We start from the raw sequence: 21,191 nt of genomic DNA, 5'->3' as shown, positions 1-21,191 counted from the left end.
ATGCCCCAAGGAAAAAAATCAGGACCCAGGCTCAAGAATGATACTTTGGGTTTTTGGTTTGGTTTCGTTCGGTTTGGTTTAGTTTAGTTTTGGGGTTTTCAAGACAGGGTTTCTCTGTGTAGCCTGGACTGCCCTGAACTCAATTTGTAGACCAGGCTGGCCTTGAACTCTCAAAGATCTGCCTTCCTCTGCCTTCCTGAGTGTTGGGATTACAGGAGTGTGTTACTGTGCCCAACCACTTTAGGTTTCTGGATGGTTTAATTTAAATTGTTCTGAGCTGTGCCTGGCAGTGCAGGCCTATAACACTGTCTATTCTGGAGGCTGCGACACTAGGATTTGCAGCTCAAGGCCAGCCTAAGCAGTGTAGTAGACCTTTTCTCGACCTTGTCTCAAAGCAGAAACAGGGCCACGTATATATTTGGTGTCAGAGTATTTCCCTGGCACATGTAAGGAGGCCCTAGATTCAAACTTAATACCTCTAAATAAAGTAAAATAATGTAATACAAATTTAAGATTTTGGAGACAATGATATAGGCCAGCCTAGCCTGCATAAGGCCTTCTGTTTGATCTTCAGCACCACAGTAAATAAACACACTTATGACTTTTTAATCTTGATGACAAATTTCTCAACATTGAAAGTGGAAATAGACTGGGTCTAGAAGAGCAATCCAAAAAATAATCACCAGAAAAATGAATCTATGACTCAGTTGATTAAAATTGCAGAAGCCACACACACCCTAGCTAGGATATCTTTGCTCACAGAGTCTTCCATAAGCATATTGAAAACTGTTGAAACCAAGAGAACGTTGGAGAGTTTTTCTTTGAACAGCTCTAAAAAGTATTGTAAGCCATTTGATGAGCATGAAAATGGAATTCTAACCTTGTCTTTCCTGTGATAATTTTGATAGATTTCCCAGAAATCTGTTTCAAATAATTCTGTTACAACCACAAAAAAAAAAAAAACTACACTTGAAATCAATAGAGAAATTTAGACTGTACTTAGTAAATACAGGGGTACTCTACTTTGAATTCCATCAAAAATACATGCATAAAATAATATGTCCAAAACTTTCTTAGAGTAATTTTTTTTTCCAAAAGCCTTAAGGTGGCAGTTTCTATCCAAATGTAAGAGATTTCCTTGTTGGACCTTATTTTTTTTTCAATTATGTGATACAGTCCTAGAGTGGGAAAAACCTGTGTTCTAAACTAGAAGGCCAAATAAAATGACATTAGGAACTAGATTATCAACACACTGGAACAGTACATGTTCTCCAGGCCAAGACTGTACTGAGATGATTAAATTTTTTTAAAAAGTTCTGAGCCCATCAAAACTCACACAGATCCTTCAAAACTGTTTCCTAGATTTCCTCAGCACTCTCTGACACCTGAAGCACTTTAAAGGGTTCACGCCCATAAAAGAAGACTTAACAAAATACAAGCTTACTATTCCTCAGAACCGTGCTTGAAATACTCCCATCTCACCTGTAGTTGAATCTTGCTTGTCAACCAGGTTAGACAAACTAAAAGACACACCGCGGGGCAGATATGGGAGAGTGTTTCCTCCAAGTATTAACTTATAGGGGGAGACTGTCCCCAGAGTGGACATACCTCCAATGGCAGTGGTTGGGGGTGGAGGGTGATATTACTTTTGCTTACTTGCATTTGCTCCTTAGTGGTAGGTGCACCTGCACTGTTGCTGCCATTCTTCACTGAGAGCTGAATCTGGCTTCTCCGATCTCCCAGAGAAAGCTGAAGTCAGCAGTTCTCCAGGATCCTCCAGCATTCTGAACAGCACAGCTTGGGCAGCAAGCCTCATGGACTTCGCAGTTGCAGGACTTTCAGCCTCTCTAGCATGCACAGGGCCATCGGTGGACCACCCAGACTCTACTGTAGTGGGCATTCATTGTACTGGTTCTGTTCCTCTAGAGATCTCCGACTAATACCCCTCTCCGTCCAAAGGCTTTCTGGGCAGCAATGAAATTGTATATAAGATCTTAGAGTCATAAGTAGTTAGGTCCTAGTTTCCCACAATATGTGACCAAAATGACTTACTCGCAAGTCCCACCCCAACCCTGAATCTAAATGATTTCAACAGAGAAGCTATGATCCACTGTTTAGTTTATTTTACGAAGAGCATCCCTGTAGACAGAGATATTTGTTTACTTAGAAAAATCAACACTGTGCTGGGACAGTAAAGGCTCAGAGATTTGCATTCCCCTCTGAGTTCTCACATGTTTTACATCAAACATACAGTTTCTTAGCAATTCTACTCCAGTTCAGCAAATACATGATTTTCCTCTTTGTGGTTCATTGACATCAGCCTCAGAAACTAATTCATTGTGTTTACAGCAGCCATGGGCTTTCAAGGGTCAAAAAGACTCCTGAGTGTCATTTCAACTCTTATGAGAAGAGGCATGAGTCAGCAGCAAAAGAAATCTTCTTGTTCCCCAAAAACAACATCACCCAAATTCATCCTAAGCCTATAACTAAGAGACAGTTCAGAGGAATCTCTGGGCTCACAGATCCCTGTGATTCCACTTATTGTTGTGTCTGTTCTATCATCTGATCAGAAATAACACTTGGGAGCCTCGCCCTTGAGAAGAAAACAGCCTCTACTGAACAACAATGGTTTTTACAAAACTCTCCCCTCACAGAACATCCAAATTACTCTAAACGCTTCATTCTGTTTTCCCATGAATAGAACAATCAGGGTTTATATATCTTTGCTCAAGAACATGAAGACTGAAGGTATAGTCAGGGAGTGTGTACTTCCCTGAGCAAGTGACACCTGAAAGAAGGACGAGGGGGATGAAGGGAAGGAGAGAGCGATAAAAGAGGGAATGGGAAGGAAGGAAAGGCATGGAGGGAAACATAAAAGCCGACCTACAGCTTACCACTGACTACAGTTGGGCCAATGGCCAGAGCTTGTCCAAATAATCTAAAAGCAGTAGAGCAGCTGCAGCCACTAGGATTGGAGGATCGCCTCATGAGCTCATTCAAGAAATTACTGTCCGCAAATTCTTTATGCTGTAAGAGATGTATTAGCAAATACACCAGATATTTTTCAACTAGCAGGCGAATGCTCTACAGGATTATCCCCTGTCTCCTTCAAACCTATATACTGCCTGTCTTACTTCTGGATTCTTCTACCCTGTTACCTTTGCTATCAGTTCTGTCAGACTGGCTTCCTGAAATGTACTCCTAGACTGAACTTAAACTTAACGTTGCAAACAAGCATCAATTTAGTATCAACCCAGATTTCAGTTGGCAACCTATGTTGATGGCCCCCGAGACTAAAAGTTCCACAGAGAGTACCAAACTGCATCTAGAATTGCAATCCAACATAAATTATTTGAAGAGCAGTTCCTTGATTTCAGCCCAGCCTGCAATTATTTGCCCACACTGGAGTCTGTGAACATAAGCGCACATTCTGATAGCAGCCATGCTTTGGGAGCAGAATGTAATTTTGAATTCAAATTGCCTTCCAAAAATGGTTTAAGACAATGGCTTTCAACTGATCTGCTGACATCTGGTGACGCCCATTGTGGAAGATGATCATTCTAAAGGTTGTGACATTTACATTTTGTGCTGGATCTTCACATTTTTGCTTTCTGTGATGACCTGAACCTGAATTTCCTAACAGTTTTTATTTGAGGTCTCTTGGGTCAAGATCTTTGTTTTCTTGTATTGTCATTTTTTTTTTAATTTTTCTAATTTGATTCAATTAGATTGTTGACACTCAGGTTTTTCTGGCATTTTAATTTTGATCTCCCTTTTATAAATTTTTATAGCAGTTCATGCTTTCGCCTTTTGTTTCATCCAGTTTTAATGAATTATTTGTTTTACATCTCCCCTTCTTATACAGAAGGCACAGACTGTAGCAAGAGTTCACACAGGTAAACTGTGACCGAGCTGCTGCCTCCTGGCTGTAAGAAATCAAGTCTAATTTCTCAGGAAGACGGCCAAAATGTGTGCATCTTACAGAAAGTCCCTTAAAACCACCGTACCCGTATCCTCGCTGCAGGCTCAGATGAGGTATCTTTCTTACAGATGAAGCCTGGACACGCTGCTAGCAACCGACTTGACAAAAAATGCATTGAGATGTGATGTATTTTTAGCTATAGAAAATTACCATCCCTTTATGCTTTCAGATTTTCATCTCTGCAGATGAGTTCTCCTGTTCTTACAGTTTTCCCAGAGTAGAGTGAGACTGGTCTTTTTTTTTTTTTTCTTTTAATGAGGAATGATGGCTTTAAAACAGTGGAGCGTTTCTATCCAGCGAAGCCCAGGGATTCAAACATTTGCTGGGCTGTGAGTTGCCATTCCTGATGAAAACAATAGACCTCCACACTTTTGTAATGACATTGTAGACACAAACCTGGGTAAGGTAAGCTAGGTCCAAAGAGAAAAAGACAAAATTTGGCACAACATTTGTCAGGGACTTCATGCTCTGTAATAACACAATTGTTTAGTAAGCTAACATTGGGCTAAGAAGGTGGCTCAGCAGATACAGGTACCAGCCACCAAGCCTAATGACCTGAGTTCAGACCCACCTCCAGGACCCACATGGTGAAAGAAGAGAACCAATTCCAGAAAAAAATCTTCTGGTCTCTGAGAGTTTCCTCACTTTTCACTCTCTCTCACACACACACAGTACATGTGTGAGATGCAGAGAGAGAGAGAGAGTAATATTTTTTTCAAAAATCTAAGCTCTTGTAATTATATGTTTGTACAATGTTTATAAACCTGGACTCCTGAAACAGCGTAATTTATACAATATCTTGGAGTTGCTGAGAGGAGTGGTTCAAAGACAAGCAAGGTGGCTTCTGGGGTTAACAATATCAGTGAAATTGTCATCTGGAATGAAGCACGCTTTGTAGAGAATCTTATCCCATGGGCAGACAGGGCCAGAAGCTGGAAAGGTAACACAGGGCTTGGCTATCCCAGGGACAGACACACTGAGGCTTAGAGGAGAGCTTATCTGAAATACAATTTAATGCTGTTGGTTTATTTTATTGCTCTGCCATACAAACACTAAGAACCAAAACATGATCCTTAGTTAAAAGTACTATAGAGAAAAAATTTGAGAATCACAAAAGAGAACTAAAATTTTTCACATTTACTCAAAGATGTTGTTAATCCTGAAAAGACCGTAAAGTTGACCCCAAAGTATGACAGTACAATGTAGTGGAAGTTTTGGTTATGTTATGTAAGTATGTGAGATGTGGGAATGCTTTTAGTTTATCCATAGCTGATAACAGCCATGTGAGAGGGTGAATGATCTTTGTCAGCTGCCTCATGGGGGGCAGGGGATGAGGGGCCATGGATTTTGCTATTTGAAAAACATCCTTATTCGGACTCTGAAAATGTGTAAATAGGAGGCCAGACTCTGCAGGGCTCCCAGGGCTCAGTGTTTTTGACTCTGTTGGTCTCCTGGCCCCTCCAGGTCTTTCTGTCTCCCCCTTCTTTCGTAAAATTCCCAACCAAGGACAATGCATGGAGAGGACCTAAAATCCCAGCTCAGATGTAGCCCATAGACTCAGTATCCAAGTGGGTTCCCTAATAAGGGGAGTAGGGACTTTCTCTGGCATGAACTCAGTGGCAGGCTCTTTAATCACCTCTTCCTGAGGGGGGTGGAGGGTGCAGCCTTGTCAGGCCACCGAGGAAGACAGTGCAACCACTTGTGCTAAGACCTGATAGACTAGGATCAGATAGAAGGGAAGGAGGACCTCCCCTATCAGTGGATTAGGGGAAGGGTATAGGAAGAGAAGAAGGAGTAAAGGTGGGATGGGGAGGAGACGAGGGAGGGGGCCACAGCCGGGATACACATTGAATAAATTGTAATAAATTATAATAAAAAAGAAATTAAATAAAATAAAAAAATAGGAGGCCAGAGAGAGAGGATACTTCAAGGTGCTCCCAGAGAAAAACGTTTTAGAGAACACTTCAATGAGGTTGCTGCTGCTGCTGCTGGTTGCTGGTTGTTATTGCTGCTTTTGCTATTGCTGGATTGTTGGGCTGCTGGTTTTCTGGACAGCTGGACATCCTGATGACAAAGAGTGGAATTACCCCAAGGAACTACAGCTAAAGTGGTCTACACCCCTTGTCCCCACTAACCTTGTTTGTCACCTACCTAAGGTTGGAGGGTTGGAAAGGAGGTAGAGGCTTAAGGAACCCCTAATAAACTATGTTAAAAAAAATCAAAGACTACAGCACAAGGAAAATATGATTAGATGCATGAAATGTTGCCTTTTGCCTCATTTTCCTGAATTTTCCCTTTGCAGGCAAACACCAATGTCTAGTTTGAGGCTCATGTTTGAGGGAAGCAGAACAATTATTCACTGAAATAGTCCAATTCCAAGCAACGCGACTTTGAATGTGTTATACTACATGACAAAAGGAATCTTAGGTTAATGTTAAGCATCTTCACAATAACACAATACTGAGACAGAGTCATTTGTAAAGAAGAGAGAGTTCTTGAAATTCTGGAGGCCAGGGAGTTCAAGGTTTAGATGTTTGCATCTAAAGAAAACTTATTGGAATTGTTTGTTTGTGGCATTTTTTTTAATATAAGGTGTCAGGTAGCCCAGACTAACCTAGAATTCCTTATGAGCCCAGGCTGGTCTCAGCCCTGTGATCCTTCTGCCTGAGCCTTGAAACAATATGCCTGAACATGGAGTAGACCTTCTAGGTGTATGTTCTGATGGCAGAAAAGCAAGGGAACACACATGTAAGTGAGGAAAGGGATCCAAGTTCATACTTGTGTCAGGAACCCACTCCCACTAATTACCAGCTAACTCTTGTAATCCATGAAGGCAGAACCTTGAAGGTCTAACCTCCGATGTCCTAAGGATTTTAGCTTTAGAGTTGATCTCATTCTGATTTACCTTGTCCAGTATGCATTAGCAAATGTAACAAAAGCAGAAACTGGGCTCTGGAGCACCATCATGTAAATGAGCCTGAGCTAGCTCAGCCACTCAAGTACAAATCCAGCCAAAGCTAATCAAATGCCAGGAAGATATGTGTTTCTGGGCTACGAGTTCTCTGTGGGCTCATGAGTAGATTCATCTGAGAATACAGAAGTATCACCCAACTATCCCCATCCAAACAATTCACCCATAGAACATTGAGCCAGTCAATATTTGTTACCTAAAGTCATGTTTGGGGATAATTTGTTAAACAAAAAAGCCAGTTTGCACATTATCAGCTCTGAGCTGTTGGCAAACAATTGTTGAGGATAGTGAAAACAATGAAAAAGACGATGAAATCATGATCATTCCTACTAACGTAAGATCAGAGGCACTGTCTCCATGAGCTGACACCAGGATGTGTTTTCCCTCCTCAAATATCCAGATTAGAAATGGATCTTCTCACTTCCTATAAAGCAAAAATCCATCACGGGTGGTTTTAGTTAATTCTAGATATTGTCAAGTTGACAACCAAAATTAGCCATCACAATAGGGTTTGTTTGAAATCTAATTTGAGGCAGGCACATGCAAAACCCTCAGCTGAGAACAACACTCAGGAAAGGTAACGTTCCCATAAAGCTGACCTTAGCCTGTCATCTTGAAATCTGTTCCATTTCCCCAACATAAAGCAATCAAAAATGTTATTCTTCTCAAAATTAAATGTGTATAGATAATACACTGTGTCTCAGAATTTGCCCTGAGAGAATAAGTTCTTCAAGCCTAAATTTCACTTCAGAAAATAGGGAATGAAGTGAGACCACAAGGGAGACTGACCAGAAGAAGCATGAATGAGGCCAAGTGACAAAGATTGTGTCCTGTTAGTGCCCCTGTGACCCAAAAGGGACATCTCTTGTCACCGTGGCTTGCTTCTCTTTGGTTGGTGAGGGTAAGATATAAAGCAGGCACTCTCCTTATGACTAATCAGTTGAAATATCACAGGCAAAGAACAAGAAAGCATTTGTCACCTCCAGGGAGAAGAGCTATTAAGTAATCGCAGAAACAGCCTTTATAAGCATCTCCGAGTTAACATGGGGAAGCTTCCCACCTGGCATAGACAACCGTTCGCAAGTTAACCTCAACTTGCATCCTTCAGGTGCCGGGAAAGTCATAATCTCCAGAGACAGCCCCAACTACTTTGAGCACTAACAATTGAGATAAAGCTCTTTTTTCCTCCTGTTAAGCTGAAATCTATCTCCCACCCACTGAGCTTCTAGCACTTGCTCCGAATTCTGCATTTGACACTGTGTTTACCAGACCAGGCTTTGCAGTCAACTAGACTTGAGTTCAATAGTCATCAGTCTCCTTTGCTAGTGACATTTAGGGACAGTGAGGAAGATCCCCAGTCATAAAGCAAACCATAATTCTTGCCTTGTCTTACTTTTTTTTCTTTTGAGAAAGGGTCTCACTATGGTACCCCAGGCTAGCCATGAGTTAGCAGGAATCCTCCTGCCTATGCCTATTGTGTTTTAGGATTCTAGAATGTACCACCACACCTGGCTTAACACCTGTCTTTCATGGTTGTTGCAAAAGGAAGCAGCAGCAACAGCAATATTTCTAGCATTTAGCTTTCTCAGACAATTAGGAGTAGCTTCCTTAAGATCCAGCTATACCACTCCTAGGCATATATCCAAAACATGCTCAAGTATACAACAAGCAGCTTTCTTTGTTATAGCCAGAACCTGGAAACAACCCAGATGTCCCTCAACTGATGAATAGATACAGAAATTGTGGTACATATACACAATGGAATATTACCCAGCAATAAAAAATAAGGAAATCATGAAATTTGCAGACAAAAGGTGGGAACTAGAAAAGATCTTCCTGAGTGAGGTATCCCAGAAGCAGAAAGACACAGGGTATATACTCACTTTTAAGTGACTATTAGACATATAATATAGGGCAAACATGCTAAAATCTATACACCTAAAGGAGCTAAACAAGAAGGAGGACCATGGGTAAGATGATCAATCCTCACTCAGAAAGAAAAACGGGATGGACATTGGAAGGAGAAAACAGGACAGGAGCCTACCACAGAGGGCCTCTGAAAGACTCTACCCACAAGGGTATCAAAGCATGATGAGACTCATAACCAAACTTTGGGCAGAGTACAGGGAATCATATGAAAAAGGGGGGAGATAGTAAGACCTGGAGAGGACAAGAGCTCCACAAGGAGAGCAGCAGATCTAAACTATCTGGGCACAGGGGTCTTTTCTGAGACTGATACTCCAAACAAGGACCATGCATGGATATAACCTAGAACCCCTGCTCATATGTAGCCCATGGCAGCTCAGTGTCTAAGTGGGTTCCCTAATAAAGGGAACAGGGACTGTCTCTGACATGAACTCAGTGGCTGGCCCTTTGATCACCTCCCCCTAAGGAGGTAGCAGCCTTACCAGGCCACAGAGGAAGACAGTGCAGCCAGTCTTGATGAGACCTGATAGGGTAGGGTCAAATGGGAGGGGAGGAGGACCTCCCCTATCAGTGGACTTGGAGAATGGAATGGGAGGAGATGAGGGAGGAAGGGTGGGATTGGGAGGGAATATTGGAGGGGGCTACAGCTGGGATACAAAGTGAATAACTATAATTAATATAAAAAATAAAAATTAAAAAACAAATGAAATATCATTTTTCTATTTAGCAATTTTTCTCCAACTGAGCCATCTTTCTCCTTCTTTAATCATGCTCCATAACATTGTTTTTAAAAAAATCACAAATACCATACTTATTTACTGCTCCATCTTGCACTTAGGTTCTAGATGAAAGACACCTAGCTAAAAGTGCCTGATATGATCAGTGGTTAGTTTACCTGTGGTCAGAAGCTAGAAGGTATTTCTTCTGGTTGACAAAGCTAGACAGAGACCCAGTGCCACAATTCATCACAGTGACTCTATGCTATGCCTACCTGTCGGTGATTCAAAAACTGCAGGATGCATACTCAGACAGAAGAGTGTCATTTTTGCTGCCACTTTCCCTATCTTCAAACCATGTGAGTTGCCTACTACATGGGAAATAGTTACCCACCCAAATTTTGCCACAAAGAGGCTCTTTTTTCTTTTTCTTTTTCTTTTCTTTTATAGGCAAGGTCTTATGTGAAAGACATGTGGTCTCTGTCCTCTTCTCTCAACCTGGACCAAGAATAGTTATTCATCCCATGTGAGCTGAGCTAGTGAACCTAACAGGGCACCCATATTCAGTTACCTCCTCCAGCCTCGGCTTTATAGATCTCAGTTTGTCCGTGCTGGTGGTAGGCACTTTTACTTGCTGAGCCATTGACTCCCATTGAATCATCCTCAACTTTATCAAAGATGGAGGAGGGATGATCATTTGGCTTACTGTTGCATATTTCTGTCCTCCCAAGACTTGGCCTCTAATCTTTAATGGCATGTGTGAACACACACACACATATACACAAAGCTCAAATAAAAACTTTTGGAAAGAAGGTTGTATTTTATACTGCTAAGAGATAAAACCATGCCAACATATCATAGCCATTTGGCTATGGCTAAAAGCAGAGTCTGTCCAGCCCCACCACACAAAGGATGCCAGACACTTTTCTGTTCTTGAAAACACAAAACTGGAAACTGGGACCAATTTCTCATAAGAAAAGCTTTGAAAGTTCAAACATTTTCTGTCTAATAAATAGAGCAAAACCTCAGCCTGGGTGGCCTTCAGCACTTTCTCCAAAGCTGTCCGCCCCCTGAACTGCAGAGATGTAAAGACATCCCATAGTAATTTCTCCCAGGCTCTGGCAACAATTCCTGCTCATTGATTAGCAACATGTAAGGCTTCCTCAAGTCAAAACACACAGCTTTCTTCTGTAAAACCCTCGGAAAGAACCACACACCTTGAGCACTCCAGCACTGAATTTAAAGCAGTGATTAGAGCCAGAACATCCTCGTGTTGACTCAGTCATGTGAAGAGTTTGAGTATGACAGGAGTAGCAACCTTTCTCAAATGACAGTGCTGGCAGCATGTTCCTTGACACCTGTCTCACAGTCCCATACTTTATTGCCCTGGGTTAGCCTTTGGCAAGACATGACTTGGGAACTAGGATTTATTCCTGGGTCAATTTCATTAAGAGAAAAATAAATGCTTGAGAACGAGTCAAATCTTTTTTCTTTAAAAACTGTCATTATCATGACACATAAGCATGGAGATGCCATAATAAAAAATCGATCTATTTTTATATGAACATAAATTAATTTAAAAGTTGAAAATTACTGTTATCAGGTATAAACATATGTTAAATATTATAATGTACTTCAAGTGACTGGATGTGAAAAAAATCCTTTACAAAATAGATAAAATATAAATGAAAAAATAATTTTTCTGTCTAGTTTTAAAGATTCTCTTTCTCTCACATGCACATACACACACACATTTAAAAAAGAGGTAATATAAAAGGGAATGTGTAAGACTAATGCTGCACATGAGTTCTATGGAGAAGGAGCCCAAAGCTGGGGCAGAGAAGCCCCGGTGAGGAGGTAGACAGTGAATGAAGCTTTCTAGAAGGAAAAGCTAGAATAACCCAGTAAAGCCCTTGCATGATCCGAGACTCACATAGGTCTGGTCTGTGCTTAGAGCTAGTGTGCAGACAACTGTGTGTGCTATAGCAACGGATTTGAGTCAAGGAGACAGCTTAAGGAATGGTCACACTGTGAAGGGGACTCCACGCTTCAGTTAAAGTTCTGATTGTTACCTCCATCGTGCTAGCTGTAGTCTCATGGTCAGAGTCAAACCAACCTTTCAGTCCCCAGTCTGTGTATTTAATTAACCTTATGGGATCTCAGGCTTTGATCATTCTCACTTCTGTGCTTTTTCTCTTCCTTTCTTCTCTCTCTCTTTTCTACTATTTATTTAGCTTTGGCTACACCGTTTAAGGCATGTGTACTTATAAAATTTCCAAAGGCACACAGGAGTAGGGAGAATTGTGCAAGTCACCCCAGGTACCCATCACCTCCTTCCAACAGACATTCCTAGCCAACCCCTACTTCAGCTGCAGTCTTTCCTTCACCTTCAGCTATGCATCAGGGCTTCCGAAGGATCTGGAAATCTCAGCGTGGGGCTCAAGTGAGGAGGCCCTGTAAGGAGGACAGGCTGGTCAAGGATGCCTGGACAGAACATATAAACAAGTGTCTTGAAAAACACAACTGCACTTTGAGAAACTGGGACCACAACCGAGATCTTGCACTTTAAAGGGAGGCCTTCTGTCCTCCTCTGACTACCCATCTCACAAGCACATATGCCAGCCTGGGGCTTGCATCTCCTGCAACAGATGCAAGTGCCTGGAAACCACAAGTTCACCACCCAAAGAGCCACTTTCAGAGAATGTTCACGTGCCAGAGGAGACACAGTATCTGGCTGAGATAGGAATACGGTCAGAACTCAGGTCTGTGTGCTGAACAACACACGTTTGCATGAGGTTCCTGGAGACGTTAAAAGGGCAAAAAACAAGAAAGAAAAGGCCAAGGAAGAAAAAGCCATAGACCAAGAGCTCCATCTGGAGCACTGTTCTTGCCCCACAAGCTGCAAACATTAAGGACAGGCCTTGAAAGGAAGGGGAATAGTGATCGCAATGTTCTTCTGTGTGTGCGTGTGTACAATATTCATATGAGTGCAAATTGCTGTGTGCTTGATGTCAAGTATCTTCTTCATTTGCTCCCCACTTTATTTTTTGAGTCACATTCTCCCCCTAGAATCTGGAACTCACCCATCAGCTGAAGTGGCTGGTCAGCAAATCCATCTGTCTCTGTCTTCCCAGAACTGGAATTACAGACATGCCATGCCACACTTGGCTTTTTAAATGTATTGTGGAAATCTGAACTAGGATCTTCATGCCTGTACAGCAAGCACATTGCTGACTGAGTCACGGCCCCGGCTCCCCATGTGCTTTGACAAAGAGCTATGCCATGAGGTCCTTGTCACTAAGACTGCTATAGAGCCAGCCAAGGGTCATCTGAACCCCTAGACTGTGCAATAAAGGTGACAAAACAAAAAACAAATAAACAAACACTGAAGTCAGTTAATATAGTCATCAGAAGAACAGGGTTGTCCTCCACTGTGAGTCCAAAGTAGATCTGTTGACAAGTAGATCCTTTCAATCACTTTCTGATCAGTGGTTTAAAGAAAGATTCTTTGCCCTTTACCCCTTCCTCTGCTGCATGCCATTCTCTGCTGAGTCCCTCGGAAAAGAAACATCCACTGTGGAAATATTTTTCTGTAATTCTGAGACAAAGAGAAATTTATCTGACTTGAAATGGCATCAGCAAATGTCCCTGAACCAGCAGAATTTTTGTTTATTAACACTCTTCATTTTGGAAGAAATAAAATTCTGGGGATAGAGCCTATTCTCTCCCAGAATTTCGCCCTTTAAGTGCATGCAGAAGGCAGGCAGATGTTATACATCTTAAAAGGCATAAAGAAAAAAAAAACACAAAAGCAAATTAGGGCAGCCCAGGATAGCAGTTAGGATTTTTTAATATATATATTCCTGGGTAGATAATACGTGGTTTCACTTAAATAAGAACACAATCTCCGTTAATTTACTTTGTCAAAGCAGTAACTCCAACACTCACAGGCAATGCTTAGAAAGACATTTTTAGATGCATCAGGGCTACATTAAAATGAAGAGTGAATCAGTCCTGTGGAGTTAATTACTAGTAAATTAATGGAAAGTAGGTCTTCTGCATGGCAATGTGCCAGCAAACAGCTCTCGGTGCTAGGCAGAAATAAGGCAAGGCATCAGGTCCTCATTTGCAAAGCTCTTTATACATGTGGCACATTATAGGGACAGAGAGGGAACTACTTTGCACCATCCACAATGAGAAACAAGGACAATGCCTAAGTAGAAGAGCTTGTTGATAAAGCTTTAGAAAGGTGTCCTACTGTACCCCCAATGGAAAATTCTTGCCTCTCTGTTATCATTCTGACCCATTGCACAGCATTTACAGAAAGGAAACAAGTCTATTTTTTTTCCCAGACCAGTGTAAGGGCCTTATGTAACTATATGAAGTAGAAAGCATTTTAGAAACCAAAAATAAACTTACAGCCAGCAAAAGGTGTCATTTTGTATCACTAATGTTTTGGAACACAGTGTCTTCTGGTACAGTATCCTCAAGACAGAGACAGAGAGAAGATAGCCAAAGAAAGAAGAAATAGACCCAGGAGAAGTGTTATCTAAACTTTAATTAAATATCTGAATCCAGGAAAGCAGGAACAGATGAGAAATGGCGCATGCACACAATTTGGTTAATAACATGACTGCCGATGTGCTGTTAGTGACAAACATCTTTATTGTCTTTTCTTTTACTACAAAGTGTCCATCTCCTGTTTCTCCCATAATTTTTCAACAGTACAAGTGTTCTTACCTTCTTGGTCCAAGAGTGCAACAAAGCAGGCTGTCTCTTCTCCTGAATTACGCAGTGAATTGAGACTGTTTGGACCCAGATTTTATGTGGCTAACAGACTGGTCTGTGCCTCCTATTACTTTCTTCCCTGTTTAATTGTACAGGATGATTTCACACGGTTTTGCACATTGCAAATGCATCTAAAAACATTTAGGAAGTCAAAGATGAAGATGGTAAACCTCAACATTTAAGAACGGAGTCCCATTTGAAATGTTCCTTTTATGCATAACTGAGTGTAGCATAATTCTGTCTTCAACAGACACTATGCTAATATTAGATGTCGTGGTCATATATGTGAACAACATAAAACAGTGTCGATTCCTAATGTGTGGCTTGTTAACCCCTAAACAGCACAGATGGCTTGGTAGAGCCGATCTGTTTTTATTCTGTCATCTTGACCATTGGTTTTATTTGGGAGCTCAAGTCCCCAAAATGGGATTTTTATTTTTCATAAACCAGGTCAAGACACGTAGTCACAGATGTATCTGTGTCTCTTTTCAAATATTTAAAGGCCATTCCTCCTGGTGTCTGGAAGAGGTAAACTGTCCGTGTCCGGTGGGTATTGCTTTGTGTACCACATACCCAATAAGTTCTAGCATCTAGGAGCATGCAATAGCCGCTAACGTTATGTATGCAGTTACGGTAACAGTGTGTCATCATATCATGTGCACTGAGATATTTTAAAGAGAAAACAGGAGTCATTCTCCTTAGCAACCAGGACAGTACAGAATGTTCAAAGCTGCGACCACACTCAGAGGCAAATAAATCGGTTACTGATGTGGGTAGCAAGAAGCCCGCATGCTTTAGAAAATGTGAAGCTGGTACCTGAAATAGATTAGATAACCCCCTGGTTTGGTTTCCGAAATCCCATCTCTGGTCTCAGACCATCCATTAACAAACCTGACTTTTTTTTCCCCCCCCTTTAACACTCAACTGTAGCTTTCCACCTTAGACGTGAATAAAGAGTGTAAAACAATAAATTTGTTTCCTCACTGGCTGCGAGTCTATCGCAATTCAAAAATGACTCAATAAGAACCCTTTTAAGAATAAAGGGCTTGAGGTCTCAATGGCAATTCACATCGGTGTACACACCTGTGGTTTCACTCCTCAGGGTCAATATACAATATACAAAGACTAAACTATAACAGAAGGAAGCGTGGTTAAAATACTGTCTACACAGTTTCTCCCTCAATGGTATAACCTTTGGCTCATGCACACTCACACACTCGAGGCGCTTCGTATATAAGACGATGGAGGCTGGGGGGGTTGTATGTTATGAAAGCTCTTTTCTTTTCTTTTCTTTTCTTTTTTTTTTTTTAAAGCAAACTTGAAATAAATTAACTGGTTCTTTTAAAAACGCCAGTTTTGCAAGTCCTTGCCGTCTGAGTGCCTCAGACATAAGGGTGTCTCTGAAACACAGAAACAATGGGTAAAAGTTGGGCGGCTGCACACGATTGCTTTTAGGGACTCCATTTAGGGACAGCAGACCCTGGTTCAGGCATTGCACTGGGAAGGAAGGAAGGCAAAAATCTTCCCCGGGGGGGATCTTCGCCGGGGCTGGGAAGAGCTCACAAACCGAGGAGGCGAGGCGGCAGGTGTCACGGGAAGGTGGGTTACCAGTGCTGGCCAGCCGCCCGGGTGCCCAGCTGCGCCTGGGACATGGCTGGCACCGCGGTGGCGGCGGCAGCGGCTGCAGCCGCGTCCCCAACGCCGGGCAGGACGGAGCGCACGGATCTCCGGAACTCCTCGTTCCTCCACGTGTAGAGCAGCGGGTTGAGCGCCGACAGGGCGCAGCACAGGAGCCAGCTGGCCGCCTGCACGCCCCAGGGCACGGGGAGGGAGAAGCCGCTGGCCAGGCTCACCCACACCAGGGGCTGCGTGGCCAGCAGGAAGACGCAGCAGAGCAGCAGCACCGACAGGCCGCTGAGCCTCCGCTGCGCCCGGCGAGGCTGCAGCGCCGCCGGCAGGGGCTGGGGCTGCGCGGGGTGGGCGCCGCCCCCCGGGCCCGGAGCGTGCGGGGCGGCGGGGAAGGCGGCGGCGGCGGCGGCGCAGCCGGGCAGCTGGTGCAGCAGGTGGAAGTTGAGCACGCTGACCCTCTTGACGCTGACGCGCACGCGGCGCACGATGCCCAGGTAGCAGTGCAGCAGCAGCGCCGTCTGCGCCAGCAGCGCGCCCGCCGCCAGCAGCGCGGGGTAGTGGACTTGCGGGGGCTCGGCTCCCGGCTTGGGGGCCCAGGGCGGGAGCAGCAGCACCAGGCCCAGGGCGAGCGCCCAGGACAGGGCCAGCATGCCCGCCGTGTGGCGCCGCTGGTACAGCACCTGGTAGGTGGCGGGCGCCCTGGTGATGAGCAGGTAGCGGTTCAGCGCCACGAGGCAGTGGGACAGGAGGGACACGGTGAGCCCGAGGCCCAGCAGCCCTCCCCGGAGCAGGCGGTAGCTGCCCCCGCCGCCGTCCCAGTCCCCCGGAGGCTCGACGGAGCCGGCGGGCAGGAGCCCCAGCACCGCCTCCTGTGGCATCCAGAGGGCGCAGACGCTGAGATCCGCGGCGCAGCCGTTCACTATGAAGGCGTTGCTGGTGGTCTGCAGCTTTCGGAAAGACGACACCAGGTAGATGACCATACCGTTGGCCAGCGTGCCCCCGATGGCCAGCCCCGAGTACAGGAGAGACACCGGGATCCGCCGGCCCGCCCACGACTCTTCTTCCTCGCAGAGCAGCAGCAGCGATCCCCCGGTGGTTGTGGAGGTCGAGGTAGAGGTGGAGTTGGTCATTCTGGCCCAACTCTTCACACCTCGCGCCCTAGCGTTGGCCCATCCTGACACTTCCCTGCTGGGAGGACAAAAACACCCCTTCAGTCCTCTGCCACCAACACAAAAGGCTGAAGCCGGATAATGGGCTGAGGTGGGGGGGAAGGGGGAGAGAGCGGGAGCTGAAGAAGAACGGGGGTGGCAAATGACAGGTGCCTGCCTCGGAAATGTCTCCAGCGACAGAGAAGGTCCGCTTAACACTCGGAGAGCGAGCAGCTGGGAAGCCCCAAGGTCGTGCCGATACCAAGAACAGTTTCCCCAAGCACACACACACACACACACACAGAGAGAGAGAGAGAGAGAGAGAGAGAGAGAGAGAGAGAGAGAGAGAGAGAGAGAGGAGTTGGGAATGTGTGTTGCCAACCGGGGCCCCTCGTTACCGGGAACTAGTGGAGATATCCTAGCTTGGGAAAATGCCAAGGAGAGGGAATGGAAGGTACCTTGATTTGGGGCCAGTCCTTAGCTGGTGATAGCAGAAGGAGAGATGCCAGGAAATCCCTCCTCAGCGGCAGCATCTGTGGTCCAGAAGTCAACGGGAGAAACTGAGCCGGGATCCATGCCAGCAGCAAGCGCCTTGCTTCTCGAAAGCAGCATCCACGCACATGGTCCCAGGCAGCAGGCAGCAGCTGCGGGGAGTCTCCTCAGCTGGCAGTGGAGAGAGGAAAGTGGTAGGCTGCAAGCCCGGGGCGGGTGGGCAGGCAGCAGCAGAGAGGGTGCCTGGCTGCAGGAGCAGAAGCTGAGCTGGAGGAGCGCGCCCTGTGCTCCTGAGCAAGAGCGCTGGCTGATGTGACAAACCCACTTGGAGCGCTCTCCTGCTCAGTTATCCATCACCCAGCGAGAAGAGCCTTCCTTCCGTGCTGTCACGAATTATTCAGCAACTGCTAACTTGTAAAAGAGAGAAAAATACCTTGCTCGGAGAAGCCTGCAGTTAACTAGTTTTTATTCTCTCTCTCTCTCTTCACTCTCTTTCTTATTTTTCACTATTTGGTTTTTTTTTTCCTTTCTTCCTTGCCTCTAAATGGTAGAGTAAAATTTCATCTCAGTCTGATTCATCCTGGAGGCAAGACTTTTTTTTCCCCCTGAGAGATAAATATACTCCAGTACATTTGCAGGGAGAATTACTGTACATTTGAATGGAAATTCAGCCCACCCCCCTTTTTTTTTTGCAAAGTAGGACATGAGTAATTAGCTACAGGAAAACATGTGAGCCTTAGCTTAAATCATAGCTTCAATCCTTTTCTCATCATTAGACACCTCTCCGAAGCTTAGCTTGTGAGAGGGGTGTGGGAATACAAGGGTCAGACAATCTAAAAATGGAGTCAGAGAGCACATCTAGACAATGGAATGGCACTTAGAACTAAAAAGAAGCCACCTGTCAAGACATAGAACACTTAAAGATTTTGGAAATGCTTATTATTAAGCAAAAGATGCCTCTGAAATGGCTGTGGACTGCACAGTCCCAACTGTATCACATGCTGAAAAAAGTAAAACTGTGGGGAGATCACAGTTTTGCTATCACGGACTCGGGACTGGGGAGGTGGAAGGAATGGCTAAGCACGCAGGGCGGGGGGAATGCTCTGTGTGACACTTTAATGGTGGAACACTTTATTGTAAATCTGTCCAAGCCCACAAGACAATCAACACCCAGAGAGCCCTCATGGAAATGATGGACTCAGTAAGAAAACGTCAGGAAGCTTCATTGGTTGTGACAACTGAACCACTCTAGTGGAAGATAACTGGGAAGCTGTGTGTGTCCAGGGTAGGAGTTGTGTGGGAATATTCTCTCTCTCTCTCTCTCTCTCTCTCTCTCTCTCTCTCTCTCTCTCTCTGTGTGTGTGTGTGTGTGTGTGTGTGTGTGTGTGTATGTGTGTGTGTGTGTGTGAGAGAGAGAGAGAGATTGAGAGAGAGAGAGACTTGTACATAGAAACTGGAGGTTGAAGTTGGGTGTTTCCTTAATCTCTCCTCACCATATTTTTTGAGACAGGGTCTCTCAATGAACCTTCATTGCTTGAGCTAGGCTGGCTGGCCACTGAGCTCCAACAAGCATCTGTCCCTGCTTTCCCAGGGTTGGGATTATAACCCAGATTTTTTACTTATTTATTATTTTATTTTTTAAGATTTCTTTATTTACTTTATGTATATACATGCCCTATCTGCATGTACACCTATGTACCAGAAGAGGGCATCAGATCCTTGTGTAAATGGTTGTGTGAGCCACCATGTGGTTGCTGGGAATATGAACTCAGGACCTCTGGAAGAACAGACAATGCTCTTAAGACCTGGGCCATCTCTCCAGTCCTTGCTTCGACTCTTAAACAAGTTTAAAGCCTATTCTTGAGCAATGGGTGTGGAGAAAAGCAATTTCTCTGAACACTGCGTAGAATGAACGACAAGGACCTCTGAGCAAATTTTTATGATATGGGATGTCATAAGGACTTGCACTCACGGCTCAACTCTGTCCTGGTGCAAATGTTGATTCATCTGTACACATGGGAACTTTCCCAAAAGCACACCAAATGCCCCACCCCCATGACCACTAGCAAAAGTTTTTGTTTTTTTTTTATTTACAAATTTTACTCAGAGAATAGGTAATACACACAATAGAAAAATGGTGCCTGACGTTTTAGGTGTCCAAAGTTCTAAGTTAGGCATCCATCTGAAAGGGTTAGGCTAACTTTGTAACCTATATGTCTTCTAAAGCCTATAGTTTTGAGTTTTAGGTCGAGGTTAAGCTAAAGCCTCTTAGTACCTTTCCAGAGAGTGAAGAAATGTGACCCTATCTGTGAGGACAGATATAAAAAAAGGGCAAGCAAGCAATGACCTTCACTCAGCAAAAGAAGGACCAGACTCTTGTCCTTGAGATAGCGTTTCTTAGCAACGAACCTAGACTTCTTCTGAGTAGCTTTTGACCTCCAGCCAAGAGCCCGCAGCCCTAATCTTCAAGGATGAGCTAACCACCCCCACCTCCAATTGCAGCTGCATCCACACTTGGCAGGACTGGCCAAGCTTGAGCTCCTAAGACTAACCAATTATCTTACTTTATAACTTCCTCATCCAATCCCAAATTGCCAAAACTCCAACTTCAAATTTCCCACAATTTTTCTTTTAAAAACTTAAAGGCCTTTGTCTCCCGGTGCCACTCTTTGCTGACCAGTGGGGGTGACCCCATTGTACAATGGTAAATAAACCTCTTGCTTTTGCAACGAGTCTTGGTCTGGGGGAGTTTCTGGGAAGGGCGCGATTGAACTCCTGAGCTGTGAGACCCCAGGTCTTACACATCCATTAGCCCTGCATATTATTGCCAGGAGAGACGTGTCCACTCAGTAATGTCAAAGGCTCTCTCCTCCCAGACTTTCTCTGAATCCCTGTGCACACATTTATTCTTTCTCCTCCCTCATCCTATGCTTGCTGTAGACTCCCTGTAGACTCCTGCTCAGAGTGAAGCCCTAGGCCATATGTCAGGAACCTTTCCCAGTCCATCCTTGAGTACTTATTTCAGAAGGAAAATCAGAATGTACTGCCCCTACTTTTTCTTCTCAAACCTGATTTAAAAAAAAAAAGTCATGTTAATTACTGTGAAGAACTCTGTTGATGTTTAGCAAGCACGGCCTGATGAATTTAACTGGATCAGGCTGGATTTCAGTAAAACAGAAAAACCTAAAACAGAAGCAGTAGTTAGGTCTCCCTGGAGCAAAGGTTCAGACGTCCAGCCTATTGGTAATACAGAGCATTTATCCTCGTCTTTCACCATCATTTTATCATCATCATCATCATCATCATCATCATCATTAAAGCCTTGAGTGCATCAAGCACCACAGGGCTGCAAGAATTCCTCCATCAGCTACAGTTCAATCGTGTCACTGCAGTTAAATCTACCTCGCACTGCCTCAGTGGTAAAGGAATTCTGTGTTCTAATCCCAGGTTCTGGGTCTCAGTTATTTTCTGTAACAAGTAAGGACCAACCTCAGGGACGGCTTGCCATAGGGACACATGAACTTCCGCCAAAGGCGTAA

General features: G+C 44.2%; 1 protein-coding gene across 2 annotated transcripts; it reads right to left on the bottom strand.

Annotated features, from left to right (window-relative positions):
• Positions 1-14,134: 14,134 nt before the first annotated feature.
• Gpr88 (G protein-coupled receptor 88) lies at positions 14,135-18,125 on the bottom strand. Of its 2 annotated transcripts, none has more exons than XM_060392844.1 (2): positions 17,619-18,125; positions 14,135-17,197 (listed from the first exon to the last, which is right to left on the bottom strand). In XM_060392844.1, the coding sequence occupies exon 2, from the start codon at positions 17,140-17,142 to the stop codon at positions 15,988-15,990; it is 1,155 nt and encodes a 384-aa protein (XP_060248827.1). In that variant the 5' UTR covers positions 17,143-17,197; positions 17,619-18,125; the 3' UTR covers positions 14,135-15,987. The 2 variants fall into 2 exon arrangements, with proteins under 2 accessions (XP_060248827.1, XP_021498374.1); XM_021642699.2 differs by having other exon boundaries at positions 14,135-17,200; positions 17,619-18,124.
• Positions 18,126-21,191: the final 3,066 nt, after the last annotated feature.

Source organism: Meriones unguiculatus, chromosome 10 (genome assembly GCF_030254825.1).
Source record: "Meriones unguiculatus strain TT.TT164.6M chromosome 10, Bangor_MerUng_6.1, whole genome shotgun sequence".
Taxonomy (NCBI): Eukaryota; Metazoa; Chordata; class Mammalia; order Rodentia; family Muridae; genus Meriones; species Meriones unguiculatus.
The sequence above is the reverse complement of the archived record's forward strand: the minus strand, read 5'-3'. Positions and strand labels throughout refer to the sequence as shown.